At 50.0% G+C, this 16,941-nt stretch overlaps 1 protein-coding gene across 2 annotated transcripts in view; it reads right to left on the reverse strand.

Annotated features, from left to right (window-relative positions):
- Window positions 1–15,709, reverse strand: part of PANK1 (pantothenate kinase 1) — a 104,529-nt gene extending 88,820 nt beyond the window's left edge. The window contains exon 1 of one of the 2 annotated variants that reach the window (XM_075348744.1): window positions 15,306–15,709. In XM_075348744.1, coding sequence (XP_075204859.1) covers window positions 15,306–15,513 — 208 coding nt within the window. In that variant the 5' untranslated portion in view covers window positions 15,514–15,709. Of the gene's footprint in view, window positions 1–888; window positions 1,046–15,305 lie in introns of those variants that run through there. The other variant, XM_075348745.1, reaches the window with a different exon arrangement.
- Between the last annotated feature and the right edge of the window lie 1,232 nt (window positions 15,710–16,941).

Raw genomic sequence — 16,941 nt, forward strand, 5'->3', positions numbered from 1 at the left:
AGGTCACAATCCCCATAGCAGAGGATATTGTCCTGCACAGTGGTGGATGCACCCATACCATACCTCAAATACCATTTACAACACAAAGAAACAATTAAAGGTGATGTCTGGTAATTAGCTTATGTGCAGGAAATGGGCTGAAATGTATATGATCTACTCCATCTCCTGTCAGTGCTGGAGGGGATCGGGTAACTAACGCTTCATTTATCCCATTTCCTGTAGGTATACCAATAACTGCAAGAACTATGGAAAAAATATCAATCCAGATGCATAAATTGATAATGAATGGTAATTAGTTACATAGGTTGAAAAAAGACCTAGGTCCATCTAGTTCAACCTTCCTCCTCCAATTCTACATTTTGTCCCTAAGTCATTTATAACCGACAATGTTGTGTGTACTGAGGAAATCATCCAGCCCTTTTTTAAAAGCTGTTATAGTATCTGCCATTTCTACCTCTTGTGGTCGGCATTCCACAGTCTGACTGCTCTAACTGTAAAGAACCCTTTCCTATTTAGGTGTCGGAATCGCTTTCCTTCCACTCGCAGTGAGTGCCCCCTGGTCCTTAGTATTGTCTTTGGAAGAAATAAGTCATGTGCCAGTCCTTTATATTGACCACACATGTATTTATACATATAAATGAGATCTCCTCTGAGACGTAATATACTGTACATGTATGCCATTAGTTCTATCCAGCTAATCATGGATCTTAAAGGGACTGATATTTTTACCATTTCCATACTATATATACATACCAGCTATCCATTCTCTGTGCTGCAGCCCTGCTCAGTGTCCCCCCATGCAGCACCCTGTGTACCCCATCATGCAGGGGTCACCCAGCACATCAGGGGTTCCTGGAGGCATCAGTACACACACATTCTCGTACTCACAATGCTTCTTTCCGTCTATAAGCTTCATGGTGGGCAGAGTGCGGCAGTCAGTGAGCGGCAGTCCCGTCCCCGCAGCTCCGCATCCCGGGCAGCCCCGTCTGGAGTCACTGGGAACAAGGTCACAGATTTCTGCTGCACAAATTGCGAAATGTCTCCTGTTGTACCGAGCGCCCGGGACCCAGCATGCAGCACAATAGCCATGCTGCCCGCCTCCTGATTGGCTGCTCACAGACCGGCCCCCCGTGGTGTCAGTGGGTGTGTTAGTGCGTCTGCGCTCCTGATTGGCTCAGCCCAGCAGGCATTTAACTCGGCATTGATTTGAAGCCGTCTACTGACTGCGCTGTCACCAATCCTCCCGGTGCCGGGCGTGCGGGGGGCGACCAGGCAGCGCCATCACACCACCCCTCCCGGGCACAGCCCACCCTGGAGCGTGCTGGGAACCATCCCCGGGGCTGGCAGAGCGCCTGGGAATGCAGCTCCAGCAGCCACAGACATGATCATCACATACGACCAATGATCGCCGGGCCGGGGACAGAATGACGAGTACGATCGGTGCAATGTTTACAGTATCATCTGACTGGGAAATCAGAATCAGGAAAAGCCTGACCACACAGCACAGCAGCCCGAGATCTCATGTCCAGTAATCATCTGTTACGGATCTGTTGGAAAAAAAAGTTGTGCAAATATAATTTTCTTGTCCATTTTGAAAAAATATATATTTTTACAAGATCTGGCTTTTTTTACCATGGGAGTCTATGGAAAACGGATGGAAGTCTCTCTCCAGGTTTTTGCCACCTAATCTGAGAGCAACATAACTTAGAGACAGAGATCATGATTCCAGTGATGTGTCACTTACTGGGCTGCTTAGTGTAGTTTTGATAAAATCACTTGTTTAATCAGCAGTAGATTATTATTATAGGACTACTTGTCCTGCTGCCCCATAGTCCAGCATAGTCATGAGCTCGGTATAACTGCTAGATCTGCAGCAGAGAAAACATTGATATTATCAAAATGACAGCAAACAGCTCAGTAAGTGACACATCACTGGAATCAGGGTCTCTATCTCTACATTATGCTGCTCTCAGATGCGGGAGCAAAACCTGGTGTCAGATTCCCTTTAACTCATTGCTATTTAGCCATCCATTTTTTTCTTGCATTTATAAAAGATCCAGTTTTTGCTTAGGCTGAGCTCACTTGTCCTGTAATCATCCATTAGAACAGATTCTGCAGAGATCAGTTAGCAAAATTATGTCTCCCGGATCAGGTTTTTTTTTAACATGGTAGTCTATGGATAACGGATCTGATAATAGATTGCTATTTATCTTCCATTTCAAATGGATCCTGTATGAAAAAAAACCAGATCCTTTACAAAAGCAAGAATAACGGATCACTAAATAGCAATCCGTTAACAGATCCGTTCTCCATAGACTCCAATGTTAAAAAAAACAGATCCGGCAGACATAAGTTAGCATTGGAGTCTATGGAGAACGGATCTGTTAACGGATTGCTATTTAGTGATCCGTTATTCTTGCTTTTGTAAAGGATCTGGTTTTTTTCATACAGGATCCATTTCAAATGGAAGATAAATAGCAATCTATTATCAGATCCGTTATCCATAGACTACCATGTTATAAAAACCTGATCCGGCAGACATAAGTTATTTAACAACGGACAAAAAAGTTGTGTTTGCAGAGCGTTTTTGCCAACGGATCTCTGCAGGATCTGTTCTACCGCAGGATTACAGGACATGTGAACTCAGCCTAATAAAATCAGAGTCATAGCAGCCTCAAAGTAGTGATAAAAGCAAAAGTCATCAAACTATCAACGAAATGAGAAACCGTGCGCACATTGTGTATTTGGTGAGGGGTTTTTTTTACTTCAGGATTGATTTAAGAATGACGTTTATTTGGTTTAAAGGGAATCAGTCACCACATTGACCTTTTTACACTGTTAGAAGGAACCTGTCACCAGATTTGGTGACTATAAACTGCGGCCACCACCAGTGGGCTTTTATATACAGCATTCCAGAATACTGCATATAAGAGCCCAAGCCGCTGTGTAGAACGTAAAAATCACTTTATAATACTCACGTAAGAGGAGCTGCGGATTGGTCAGATGGATGTCTTCGTTCTCCAGTACCGGCGCCTCCTCTTTCGGCCATCTTTGTCCTCCTTCTTCTGAAACCTGGGTGCATGACGCGTCCTACATCATACAAACTTGCCAGCATTGAGGTCCTGCGCAGGCGCACTTTGATCTGCCCTGAGCAGTGCAGATCAAAGTATTGTAGTGCGCATGAGCAGGACCTCAATGCCGGCTAGTGTGGAGGCGCCGCTACCGGAGAACGTAGACACTTATACGACCGGTCTGCACCGCACCGCCCCTCAGGTGAGTATTATAAAGTGATTTTTACGTTCTACACAGCGGCCTGCGCTCTTATATACAGCACTAGAAGGTGGCCCGATTCTACGCATCGGGTATTCTAGAATTTACGTATTGTGTAGTTCATGTATGATTTTTGTTATAGATATATATATATATAGATGTTGTTGTGTGTAGTTACCAAGTGTTTATGTAGGGGCTGTACATGTTCTGGGTGTTGTCTGGGTGTGACGGGGGGTGAGAGCGGTGTTGTATGTGTGTTGCGTGTGTTGCGTTGTTTGTGGAGCGCTGTGTGTCTGTAGCGTTGTGTGTGTGTGTTGCGCGGTTTGTGTGTGTGTGGTGTGTTTTGGGGGGAGGTATGTTTTCTGCAATGTGTGTGTTGTACGGTATGTGCGTATATTTGTGTGTGCCGCGGTGTTTGTGTGTTGGGTGTTGTGTGTGTGCAGCGTTGTCTGTGTGTGTGGGTGTCTGTGTAGGGCAGTTGTTTGTGGTTCCCAGTGTGTGTGTGGTGTGTTGTGCAGTGCGCGCGCGTGTGTGTGTGTGTGTTGGGGGGAGGTGCGCACTCCCAAACGTGCTCCATCCCCCATGCAGCGCACTCCCCATCGTGCTCCATCCCCCATGCAGCGCACTCCCCATCGTGCTCTATCCCCTATGCTGCGCACCCCCCATCGTGCTCCATCTCCCATGCTGCGCACTCCCAAACGTGCTCCATCCGTCATGCTGCGCACTCCCAAACGTGCTCCATCCGCCATGCTGCGCACTCCCAAACGTGCTCCATCCGCCATACTCCGCACTCCCCATCGTGCTCCATCCCCGATGCTGCGCACCCCCCATCATGCTCCATCCCCGATGCTGCGCACCCCCCCATCGTGCTCCATCCCCCATGCTGCACCAGCATCAGCCTCTCTGCCCCCAGCATCAGCTTCTCTGCCCCCAGCATCAGCCTCTCTCCTCCCAGCATCAGCCTCTCTCCTCCCAGCATCAGCCTCTCTCCTCCCAGCATCAGCCTCTCTCCTCCCAGCATCAGCCTCTCTCATCCTAGCATCAGCCTCTCTCCTCCCAGCATCAGCCTCTCCTCTCTGTCCCCAGCATCAGCCTCTCTCCTCCCAGCCTTCCCCAGCATCAGCCTCTCTCCTCCCAGCCTCCCTCCTCCCACCCTCCCCCAGCATCAGCCTCCCTCTCCCAGCCTCCCCCAGCATCAGCCTCCCCCAGCATCAGCCTCTCTTCTCTCAGCCTACCTCTCCCAGCCTCCCTCCTCCCAGCCTCCCTCAGCATCAGCCTCCCTCTCACAGCCTCCCCAAGCATCAGCCTCCTCCTCCCAGCCTCCCCCAGCATCAGCCTCTCTCCTCCCAGCATCAGCCTCTCTCATCCCAGCATCAGCCTCTCTCATCCCAGCATCAGCCTCTCTCCTCCCAGCATCAGCCTCTCCTCTCTGTCCCCAGCATCAGCCTCTCTCCTCCCAGCCTTCCCCAGCATCAGCCTCTCTCCTCCCAGCCTCCCCCAGCATCAGCCTCCCCCAGCATCAGCCTCTCTTCTTCCAGCCTCCCCCAGCATCAGCCTCTCTCCTTCCAGCCTCCCCCAGCATCAGCCTCCCTCTCCCAGCCTTCCCCAGGATCAGCCTCTCTCCTCCCAGCCTCCGTCCTCCCAGCCTTCCCCAGCATCAGCTTTCCCCTCCCAGCCTCCCTCAGCATCAGCCTTCCCCAGCATCAGCCTCTCTCCTCCCAGCCTCAGCCTCTCTCCTTTCAGCCTCCCCCAGCATCAGCCTCTCTCCTTCCAGCCTCCCTCAGCATCAGCCTCCCCTTCCCAGCCTTCCCCAGGATCAGCCTCTCTCCTCCCAGCCTCCTTCCTCCCAGCCTCCTTCCTCCCAGCCTCCCCCTCCCAGCCTCCCTCAGCATCAGCCTTCCGCTCCCAGTCTCCCCCAGCATCAGCCTCCCCAAGCATCAGCCTCCACCAGCATCAGCCTCTCTCCTTCCAGCCTCCTCCAGCATCAGCCTCTCTCCTTCCAGCCTCCCTCAGCATCAGCCTCCCGTTCCCAGCCTTCCCCAGGATCAGCCTCTCTCCTCCCAGCCTCCTTCCTCCCAGCCTCCCTCAGCATCAGCCTTCCCCTCCCAGTCTCCCCCAGCATCAGCCTCCCCAAGCATCAGCCTCCACCAGCATTAGCCTCTCTCCTTCCAGCCTCCCCCAGCATCAGCCTCCCCAAGCATCAGCCTCCACCAGCATCAGCCTCCCTCGTCCCAGCCTCCCCTTCCCAGCCTCCCCCAGCATCAGCCTCTCTCCTCCCAGCCTTCCCCATGATCAGCCTCTCTGCTCCCAGCCTCCTCCAGCACGCCGTGCTCCTCTGCCGACACTCACACACCCAATCGCACCCACTCACACACACCCGATCGCATCCACTCACACACACCCGATCGCATCCACTCACACACACCCGATCGCATCCACTCACACACACCCGATCGCATCCACTCACACACACCCGATCGCATACACTCACACACACCCGATCGCATACACTCACACACACAGACACTGACGATATCGCACATACGCGCTTATACTCACAACATCCAGGGATATCACATGCTTCTGGCCATGTGATCCTCCGGCAGGTCCTGGAAGATCACAACAGCACAGTATCGCCGCCGAGAAGCAAGCGATATCCCAGGATGTTGTGAGTATGTGGATGCGATGTGATGTGTGTGTGTGAGTGAGTGTGATCTGATTTGTGTGTGTGTATGTGTGTGCTGTTATGTGTCTGTATTTTCCGCCGCTGCAGGACCTTGATGTGTGGATGCGATGTGATGTGTGTGTGAGGTGTGTATGAGAGTGAGTGTGAGCCGGTGTACACTGGTAACTATGATACACATCGGGTAACTAAGGGACCTTAGTTACCCGATGTGTATAATGGTTACCAGCTTTCACGGCCTCCGTGAAGATCCCAGCATCGCAAGGTTATGTGTGGCGCTGCTGGGATCCTGACGGAGCCGGTGTAGAAGCAAGCGATATCCCAGCATGTTGTGATGTGTGAGGTGTGTGTGAGATTGAGTGTGAGAGTGAGTGTGATCTGATGTGTGTGTGTGTACTCACCTGGGAATCGGGGCTCCGTGTCAGTTGGGCCAGAGCGAGCGTGCATTGCGTGAGGGGGGCGGGGCCTGCAGAGAGCCGGGGCGAGAGGCCAATCCGTGTGGGGGGGCGGGGCCATGGCGAGCCCAGCGGCCAATCAGCTTTGTGTCACCGTAAGGACACAATTTCGGAGCATGACAGACAGACAGACAGACAGACAGACAGACAGACAGAATAAGGCAATTATATATATAGATGTTAGAATATTGCATATAAGAGCCCACTGGTGGTGGCCACAGCTTATAGTCTCCAAATCTGCTGACAGGTTCCCTTTAAAGTGGGCATACAGGTTATAGAATGCTGACAATAGTCTTATGTTTATGTCTCATGTCAGATGAATTGGTATGGAAATATGATATTTTCTGACTTTATAGAACTGTTCCAGGCTGTGGGGTGGATACTGACAGGAAGATAACTCCGCCTCCAATGCTTGTTTTATATAAAAGAGGCGTTACCAGCGTGACACAACTAACTGACACAGAACTGGAGAAATAAAATTTGTCTTCTTGCAAACACATTTTTTGCAGCTCCCTGAGCTCTGCTTCATTGCAACAATGTTGCAGCCCTGTCTGCCTGTCAGCTGAATACTGAAGCCAGAGGACCTGCAGAAGTGTCCCACACGGCGAGAAAATCGGTGCGAGTGGAGTGCGATAAAACATTGCATTCCACTCGGACCAATTCTAGCCTGTGTGTCAGCACACATGAGCGATTATTTTCTCAGCCCTAATCAGACCGATAAAATAGTCGCAGCATGTTGCGGATGCAATGCAGACTCTTTCTTTCGCACCTATTCAAGTGTATGGGGCGAGAGAAAAATCGCACTGCACTCGCAGTACACCGGTGTAATGTGAGTGCAGGGCGAGAATGTCAATAGCCGACTACAGAGGAGAGAGGGAGATAAATCCCTCCCTCCCCTCCTCCATGCTGGCCCGCCCCTCCGCAGCACTGGCCCTCCCCTATTCGGAGCCGGCGCCCCCCCGCAGCTGAGGTCTGCTCGCACAAACGGACCTCAGTCTCAGGGATACTCACATGACATTCGGCTCTGCTGTGCTGCCAGCGTGAGCCGCCTGTCATGCGAGGATCGCACTAGTGCCCCGTGTGGCCCCGGCCTTAGGTTACAGTTCCACTTGCGTATGACTCGTCTGAGTCTTGCATAGGTATCGCCCACCACATTCTCCTGACAGAAGCAGGTCGGCTGTATGTATTTCCATGCAGCTGAGGCACCCGTGTCCGGAGAGTGTGCAGCCATGCCGGGTTATACTGATGCAAGACTCGCACAAGTCATACGCAAGTGGAACTGCGGCCTAATAATCACACGCAGTTCTGCAGTGAGAGCAGAGAGCTACCATCACATATCCCACTGGTAACGCCCCTTTATTATCTGTGATAGCACACGGAGAGCAGGAACTTTTTACTCACTTATCCCCGACGCTGCTGTCTGTTGTGCTGATGTCTCCCGCACTGCAGTGAATATTCATGAGCATAATGAGCAGCCTGAAAGCAAGTGACAGAAGCACTGAAGACAGCAGGGCTGGAGACAGGTGAGTATAGAAAATAATTTTATTGTAAAGACACGTGTTTTCTCCAGGACATGTCACACTGATCACACCACTGTGCTCCATGTGACATCACTGCCGGAGAAAAACAGACTTGTCTCCATGCGGAACACATGGACACGCGTGTGCACCACACAGTCCTTGTGAAAACACTGATGTGTGTGCAGACCCATTGATTATAATGGGTCTGCGTATGTCTGTGTCTCCGGTATGTATAAAAACAGACGTCATACATACCGGAATCACTAACGTGTGAAAGGGTCCTTACAAAACGTGATAAAAGATGGTATTTCAACAACAAGGCATCTGATAAGAGACCTACAGGTATGGCTTTTTAGCATTCTATAACCTATATGCCTATATTTAGGCTATGTGTGCACGTTGCGTACGGTCCCTGCAGAAATTTCTGCAGCGATTTGAACAGCACACGTGCGCTTCAAATCACTGCAGAAACAGTCCGTAATGAAAAAAAGAAAGACTATTTCATGCGCTCTGCCTGCAGACCCTCCCATAGACAGAGCGGGGGATGCATGCAGAGCGGAGGAAAGAAGTGACATGTCACTTCTTAGAACGCAGCGCTTCGGACAGCAGCCGAAGCGCTGCGCTCTAATACGCCATGTGCGCACGGCATGCAGTTACGCTGCGGTGCAGATCGCAGCGTAACTGCATGCAAATGCGCAACTTGCGCACATAGCCTAACAGTTTAAAAAGGTCAAATTGGTGATGGAATCCCTTTAACAAATCACAAAAAAAAACATTTTACAAACTTGATTAATTCTGAATCTAAAGTGGGAAAGTCAGAGGGAAAGAAAGAGAAGGGAGCGAAGATATACACCGTACATTTCTATTGAGGTGTAAATCCAGTTTGCTATCTAGATGTGGGAAAGGAAGAAAGAAAAAGCAGAAAAGGGTAAGAGGAGTCATCATAACTACTAAAGCGGTCAAACGGCCATACCTCAGTATTTGGGGAGTTTTTTTACCTCAGTATTTGTACCCAAAACCAGGAGTGTAACAGAGGAAAAATAGAATAGAAACACGGGCAACACTTCTGTATTTTGTACCCATTCCTGGTTTTGGCTTACAAATGCTGAGGTAAAATACTGACCAAATATTGGGACATAAAACTGAGGCCAAATACTGAGGCCAAATACTGAGGCAAAATAGTGACCAAATACTGAGGCAAAATAGTGACCAAATACTGAGGCAAAATACTGATCAAAAACTTAAGGCTTCGAGCCCACGATCAGGGTTTGCAGCGTTTTGGACACCATGTGTTTTCGCTGCGTCCAAAACGCTGTGTTGTACAGTACAAGCACAGTGGATGGGACTTATAGAAATCTCATGCCCACTATGCTTGGTTTTCCTGCAGCGTAAACTGACTTGCGGCGCAGGTTCCCGAGCCACAGCATGTCAATTTATGCTGTGGAGGTGCGAGTGTTCTTCGCAGGGAAAATAGAGCTAAAGTCCGCATCGACCCGAACCCTGATGGTGGGCACAGGCAGCTGCGGTCTCCTTCTGACAGCACTCACGACCCCGCAGGAGAGGACACGCTGCATCCAGGACGCAGCATGTCCAGATTGTGGGCATACACCCTTACATGTGGCCTAAAATTAAAACCGCTGACTAAGGCTGCTTTCACACATCCGGTTTTTCCTGTGCGGCACAATCCGGCGCTTTGTAGAAAAAACGCAACCGTTTTTCTTTGCCGCCGGTTGCGTTTTTTTTGCATAGACTTACATTAGTGCCGTATTGTGCCGCATGGGCTTGCGTTACGTCCGGTTTTTGCCGCATGCGGCAGATTTAGCCCATGCGGTGGCCAGATGGAACGTTGCCTGGCACGTTTTTTTGTCCGGCAAAAAAAACCGCATCGCGCCGCATCCAGCCGATGTGGCGCGATTTGCAATGCATGCCTATGGACGCCACATGCGGCGTCCTGCGGCAAAAAACGCATCCGGCCGCCGCATGCGGTTTTTTCCACTGCGCATGCTCAGTAGCCTGCCACAACCGGCAAAAAACGGACGGGCCGCATGTAAAAAACTTATGCAAAGGATGCGGTTTTGTCGCCGCATCCGTTGCATAGGTTTTAGAGCCGGATTGGTCGGCTCTGCTAAAACCGGAGGTGTGAAAGCAGCCTAAGTCACCCAAGTGCCCACATTAACATGGAGTCAACAATCATTCAGGTGTGCAATTAACCGCCACAATAAACCTCTATCTAAGGCTGCTTTCACACATCCGTTTTTTTGGTTTCAGGCACAATCCGGCAAAAAAAAAACCTGATGCGACGGATCCGGCGAAAAAACGGATCCGTCGCATCAGTTTTTTTTCATGCGTAACTTCCGTTTTTTGACGGATCCGTTGTGATACTGAACATGCGCAGTTCAAAAAAACGGATCTGTGGTTAGATTCCGTGATATGCCATATGACAAAGGATCCGGTGCCCATAAGCTTCCATTATATAACATGCCGGATGGCGCTGGATCCGATGTGGTCCATTTTTTTGCCGGAGACAAATGTTGCATGCTGCGTCCTTTCCGGCAGCAGGACGAAGAAATTTCGCTGGAGCCGGCGGACGCCGCATGCAACGCAAGGCCATCCGGCACAATCCGGCGCTAATACAAGTCTATGGGGAATAAAACGGATCCAACGCCGGATCCGTTTTATCCGCAATTCGCCGGATTGTGCCTGACGGTGAAAAACGGATGTGTGAAAGCAGCCTAAGAGCCCAATATTCCCGTCCTTTTGAATCCATCATAAAGTTTGCAGAAATTAATTCACATGCTGAGCAGGATCCCATTTATGCCTCTGCTGCATGTAAACAAAGTGAAAAGATCCACTCAGTGTATGCAGTGTGACAATGGCCCCGATTGTCACAGTGGAATCCATCAACAGGTTTCTGCCTCATTATCTGAGAGAAGCATGATGTAGGGGCAGAGACCCTGATTCCAGAGATATGTCACTTACTGGGCTGCTTTCTATCATTTTGATAAAACCACTTTTATCAGCAGCAGATCATCAGCTTGCAGGAAGACAGGGCTGCAACATTGTTGCAATGAAGCAGAGCTCAGGGAGCTGCAAAAAAAATGTGTTTGAAAGAAGTCAAATGTTATTTCTCCTGTTCTGTGTCAGTTACTTGTCTCACACGGGTAACGCCCCTTTTTATTTATAATAATCTCTAGAGGCGGAGTTATCTTCCAGGCAGCATCAACCTCATAGCCTGGAAGAGCTCATTTACATAAAGTGATAAAAGATGATATTTCAGCATTCTATAACCTGTATACCTATATTAACAGTTTAAAAAAGTCAAAGTGGTGACAGATTCCCTTAACCCCTTTACGACCAATGACGGATATATCCGTCATGGATCGTGTGAGGTTAATCCCCGCCCCCTGCCGTGGGCAGGTCGCGGCGATCCGCGCACAAATCAGCTGTTTTCAACCCTTAACATGTGTGCCTGCATGTTACGAGTGGAATCGCATTCCACCCGCAACATTTGACCCCTTACATTTGACCCCTTACAACATTTGACCCCTTACAAAGTCTGGCAGCGAGATGTATATGCGCACGGCCATTACTTTCACTTACCACCGCCCCCACCGGAAGTCACGTGTGTGATCACGTGACTTTCGGTTGTTGCCATGGTAGCACAGGGTCATGTGATGATGCCTGTAGCTAACATGAGTCACTTTCTCTCAATGCCGGCATAGTGTCAGCACGGAGAGTAAAGCAGCATATCTGCAGATCTCGGCTCTGTAGCTGAGATCTACAGATGGGGCAGAGCGATCGGATTGCTGATCGCTATAGCCCCCTAGGGGGACTAGTAAAATAAAAAAAAAGTTTTAACAACTAAAAAAAAAAAACAACTAAAAGTTCAAATCACCCACCTTTCGCCCCATTGAAAATTAACGGGTTAAGAAAATAAAGAATATACACATATTTGGTATCGTCGCATTTAGAAATGCCAGATCTATCAAACTGTAAAATCAATTCATCTGATCAGTAAACGGCGTAGCAGCAAAAAATTCCAAACGCCAACATTACGTTTTTTTGGCGCCACAAGTTTTGCGCAAAATGCAATAACAGGCGATCAAAACGTAGCATCTGCGCAAAAATGGTACCGTTAGAAACGTCAGCTCGAGACGCAAAAATTAAGCAGTCATTGAGCCATAGATCCCAAAAAATGAGAACGCTACTTGTTTCGGAAAATGGCGCAAAATGTGCCCCACTTTTATTGGACAAACTTGTGAATTTTTGTTAACCCCTTAGATACAAGTAAACCTATACATGTTTGGTGTCTACAAACTCGCACCGACCTCAGGCATCACAATGACACATCAGTTTTACCATATAGTGAACATGGTGAATAAAATATCCCAAAAACTAATGTGCGATTACACTTTTTTTTTTGCAGTTTTCCACACTTGGAATTTTTTTGCTGTTTTCCAGTACACTATATGGTACGTATGCTTTCATTTAAAAGCACAACTCGTCCCACAAAAAACAAGCCCTCATATGGCAAGATTCATAGAAAAATAAAAAAGTTACGGCTCTCGGAAGAAGGGGAGCAAAAAAAAAAAAAAAACGCAAAAACGGAAAACGCCCTGGGGCTGAAGGGATTGAAATCCTAATGCCAGGAAAGTCAATGAGAAACATGACATCTAGTGCACACATTGAGTATTTTCTCCTTGCAGATTTGGTGCAGAATATAATCTGCAGCATGTCAATTCTTTCAACATTTTCTTCACCTATTTTTCAAATAAACGCCTGGGCTTGATGCCAGCTGACTGTATACAGCTGACATCAACCCCAAAAACCATTACCCCAGTTGTCACCGCACCAGGGCAGAGGGAAGAGCCAAAGTGAAGTACCAGAATTAGAGCATTTAATGTAATGTACCATTTCTGAGTGGCTGTGTGCTGGTATTTTTAGGGTAAGAAGGGCCCAATAATCATGGACCTTCCCAGCCTGATAATATCAGCCCCCAGCTGTCTGCTTTACTTTTGCTGGCTTTCAAAAATAGGGGGACCCCTACATCGTTTTGTTTTTTTTTCTCATTTATTTATTTTATGATAAAAAGCCAATAAGCTCCACAGGCTGCAGTTTTATTAAAAGTTGGGGGGTTGTGCAATTATTTCTATCTGACTATATGTATACACTATATCTATCTCTAGCTCTTTCTTGCTGTCCAAAAAAAAAAGCTAGAAAAACACAAGTGTAAAATGCTGCTATGTTTTCCTACTAAGATATACAGAAATGGTGCAGAAATTTCTGCATCCAAATACTCAATGTGTGCACATAGCGTAAACGTGTGCGGCCTACTCAATACCGGTAAATGGAGGCCACACATGTCTAGTCGGAATGTGGCCGGGAGTGTGTATATCGCATACTTGTGGTCACATGACCACTCAGTCTCGCAGCCATCACAGGAGAATCCTCACAGTGTGCGCAGTGATGTGAGGATTCACAAGTCTTCAGTCACATGGAGTGACATACAGGGACTGCAGACTTTGGTGATATGCCTGGTTAACCCTTTGATCACGTCTCTTATTACTAAATGAACTGGCACCAGAATTGTGACAGATAAATTCCACCAATAAAGGTGCACTTGTGGCTGTCACTACATATTTTGGGCTGTTTTTTTTATTTTTTGTGCCGGTCTTATCTGGTTTCAAGTGCAGGAATAAATAAAGGTGGTGACATCCATCAAACATTATCCTTCTGTACATGTACGCCCGTCATACTACGGGAAAGGGATGTTTCCAGCGCTCATAGTGAGGTGCCCCATACTTATGGCCCGTCTACTATTTTGAGTCATTTAGCATTATTTGGGGGAGGAGGCGGGGGTCTGTGATTTCAAACTACTCCTGGGTCCCAACTCTGCAATTCATTGTAGTGGAGAATGAGGTGGTCCATAGTGTTGTATTCTGGGGGCCTATGACCCTTCGGTATTCTGGAGGCCTCCTCAGTATAGATCTTTCTGTGTTCTGGAGGCCTCCTCAGTAGGGACCCTTCTGTGTTCTGGAGGCCTCCTCAGTAGGGACCCTCCTGTGTTCTGGAGGCCTCCTCAGTAGGGACCCTTCTGTGTTCTGGAGGCCTCCTCAGTAGGGACCCTTCTGTGTTCTGGGGGCCTCCTCAGTATAGATCTTTCTGTGTTCTGGAGGCCTCCTCAGTATGGACCCTTCTGTGTTCTGGAGGCCTCTTCAGTATGGACCCTTCTGTGTTCTGGAGGCCTCCTCAGTATGGACCCTTCTGTGTTCTGGAGGCCTCCTCAGTATGGACCATTCTGTGTTCTGGAGGCCTCCTCAGTATGGACCCTTCTGTGTTCTGGAGGCCTCCTCAGTATGGACCCTTCTGTGTTCTGGAGGCCTCCTCAGTATGGACCCTTCTGTGTTCTGGAGGCCTCCTCAGTATGGACCCTTCTGTGTTCTGGAGGCCTCCTCAGTATGGACCCTTCTGTGTTCTGGAGGCCTCCTCAGTATGGACCCTTCTGTGTTCTGGAGGCCTCCTCACTATGGACCCTTCTGTGTTCTGGAGGCCTCCTCAGTATGGACCCTTCTGTGTTCTGGAGGCCTCCTCAGTATGGACCCTTCTGTGTTCTGGAGGCCTCCTCAGTATGGACCCTTTTGTGTTCTGGAGGCCACCTCAGTATGGACCCTTCTGTGTTCTGGAGGCCTCCTCAGTATGGACCCTTCTGTGTTCTGGACGCCTGCTCAGTATGGACCCTTCTGTGTTCTGGAGGCCTCCTCATTATGGAACCTTCTGTGTTCTGGGGGTCTCCTCATTTTGGACCCTTCTGTGTTCTGGGTGCTTCCCAGTAAGGACCCTTCTATATTCCAGGGCCTCCCCAGTATGGACCCTTCTGTATTCTTTGGGCTCCCCAGTAAGGACCCTTCTATATTTTCGGGGCTCCCCAGTAATGACCCTTCTGTATTCTGTGGCGTCCTCAGTGTAGGACCGTTCTGTATTCTGGGAGCTCCCCAGTAAGGACCTTTCTGGACTCTGTGGCCTCCCCAGTAAGGACCCTTGTTGTATTCTAGGGGCCTCCCCAATAAGGACCCTTCTGTATCCTGTGGGTCTCCCCAGTAAGAACCCATCTGTATTCTGGGGGCTCCCTCAGTAAGGACCCTTCTGTATCCTGTAGGCCCCCCGGTATGGACCCTTCATGACATTTCCCTAGCATTCAATGGGTGCAATCATTTTGGCACCAGACACGATTATAATTGGATTATCCACCTAAATATCATTACTGCTATATTTCACATTCTCCTGAGACAGATCGTGTCTGATCGCTCACATACATTGCACGACCAATCGTTACCATCTATCGGCCGATCCATGGTGAGCACAGCACACAGCACTTACGGGGTCTGCTCTTCCGTCCCGAGTCCAGCCTTCTCCTGACCCTGCTCTTCTTGGCCGGAGAGCCCTGGTGATCTGGGGGTGATCGCTGGTGCGCGGCTCCATGCTCGCTGCTCTCCCCGTTACTGAGTGATCCGGGGGCGCCAGGTGCGCGGAATCCATTCTGTATGAGCGGAGCGGAGGCCGCTGCAGGCTGCGCAGGATCCCCCATCACTGAGCGCTGACAGCCGCCCCCGCCTCTGCTCCCGCCGCCCCCGCCTCTACTCCCGGCTGCACGGCTCCAATCCGCTGCAGCGGCGCTAATAATCCGGTGCTGGACGATGTGTGTCCGGTGACCGCAGCGGGGTCATGTCCCCTGGATCTAGTGCCCGAACGTAGCCGCCAGTGCGGCAGCGAAGAGTGACGTCACGGCCCGCCTTCTCCTGACAGGGAAAAAGGGGGGAGGCAGGAGCGGGACCGGGAGAAGGGAGGCTGACAATGTGCTGTACTGGGGTACAGGGACAGACCATACTACACCAGTGTACAGGGACCGACCATACTACACCAGGGTACAGGGACCGACCATACTACACCAGGGTACAGGGACCGACCATACTACACCAGGGTACAGGGATCGACCATACTACACCAGTGTACAGGGACCGACCATACTACACCAGGGTACAGGGACCGACCATACTACACCAGGGTACAGGGACCGACCATACTACACCAGTGTACAGGGACCGACCATACTACACCAGGGTACAGGGACCGACCATACTACACCGAGGTACAGGGACCGACCATACTACACCAGGGTACAGGGACCGGTCATATTACACCGGGGTACAGGGACCGACCATACTACTCCGGGGTACAGGGACCGACCATACTACACCAGGGTACAGGGACCGACCATACTACACCAGGGTACAGGGACCGACCATACTACACCAGGGTACAGGGACCGACCATACTACACCAGGGTACAGGGACCGACCATACTACACCAGGGTACAGGGACCGACCATACTACACCAGGGTACAGGGACCGACCATACTACACCAGGGTACAGGGACCGGTCATATTACACCAGGGTACAGGGACCGACCATACTACACCAGGGTACAGGGACCGACCATACTACACCAGGTTACAGGGACCGACCATACTACACCAGGGTACAGGGACCGACCATACTACACCAGGGTACAGGGACCGACCATACTACACCAGGGTACAGGGACCGACCATACTACAGCGGGGTACAGGGACCGACCATACTACACCAGGGTACAGGGACCGACCATACTACACCAGGGTACAGGGACCGGTCATATTACACCGGGGTAGAGGGACCGATCATATTACACCGGGGTACAGGAACCGATCATACTACTCCGGGGTACAGGGACCGGTCATATTACACCGGGGTAGAGGGACCGACCATACTACACCGGGGTTCAGGGACCGAACATGCTACATCGGGGTTCAGGGACCAACCATACTACACCAGGGTACAGGGACCGGTCATATTACACTGGGGTAGAGGGACCGACCATACTACACCGGGGTTCAGGGACCGACCATGCTACATCGGGGTTCAGGGACTGACCATACTACACCGGGGTAGAGGGACCGACTATACTACAGCGG

The sequence above is a fragment of the Anomaloglossus baeobatrachus genome, chromosome 5 (genome assembly GCF_048569485.1).
Source record: "Anomaloglossus baeobatrachus isolate aAnoBae1 chromosome 5, aAnoBae1.hap1, whole genome shotgun sequence".
NCBI classification, from domain to species: domain Eukaryota; kingdom Metazoa; phylum Chordata; class Amphibia; order Anura; family Aromobatidae; genus Anomaloglossus; species Anomaloglossus baeobatrachus.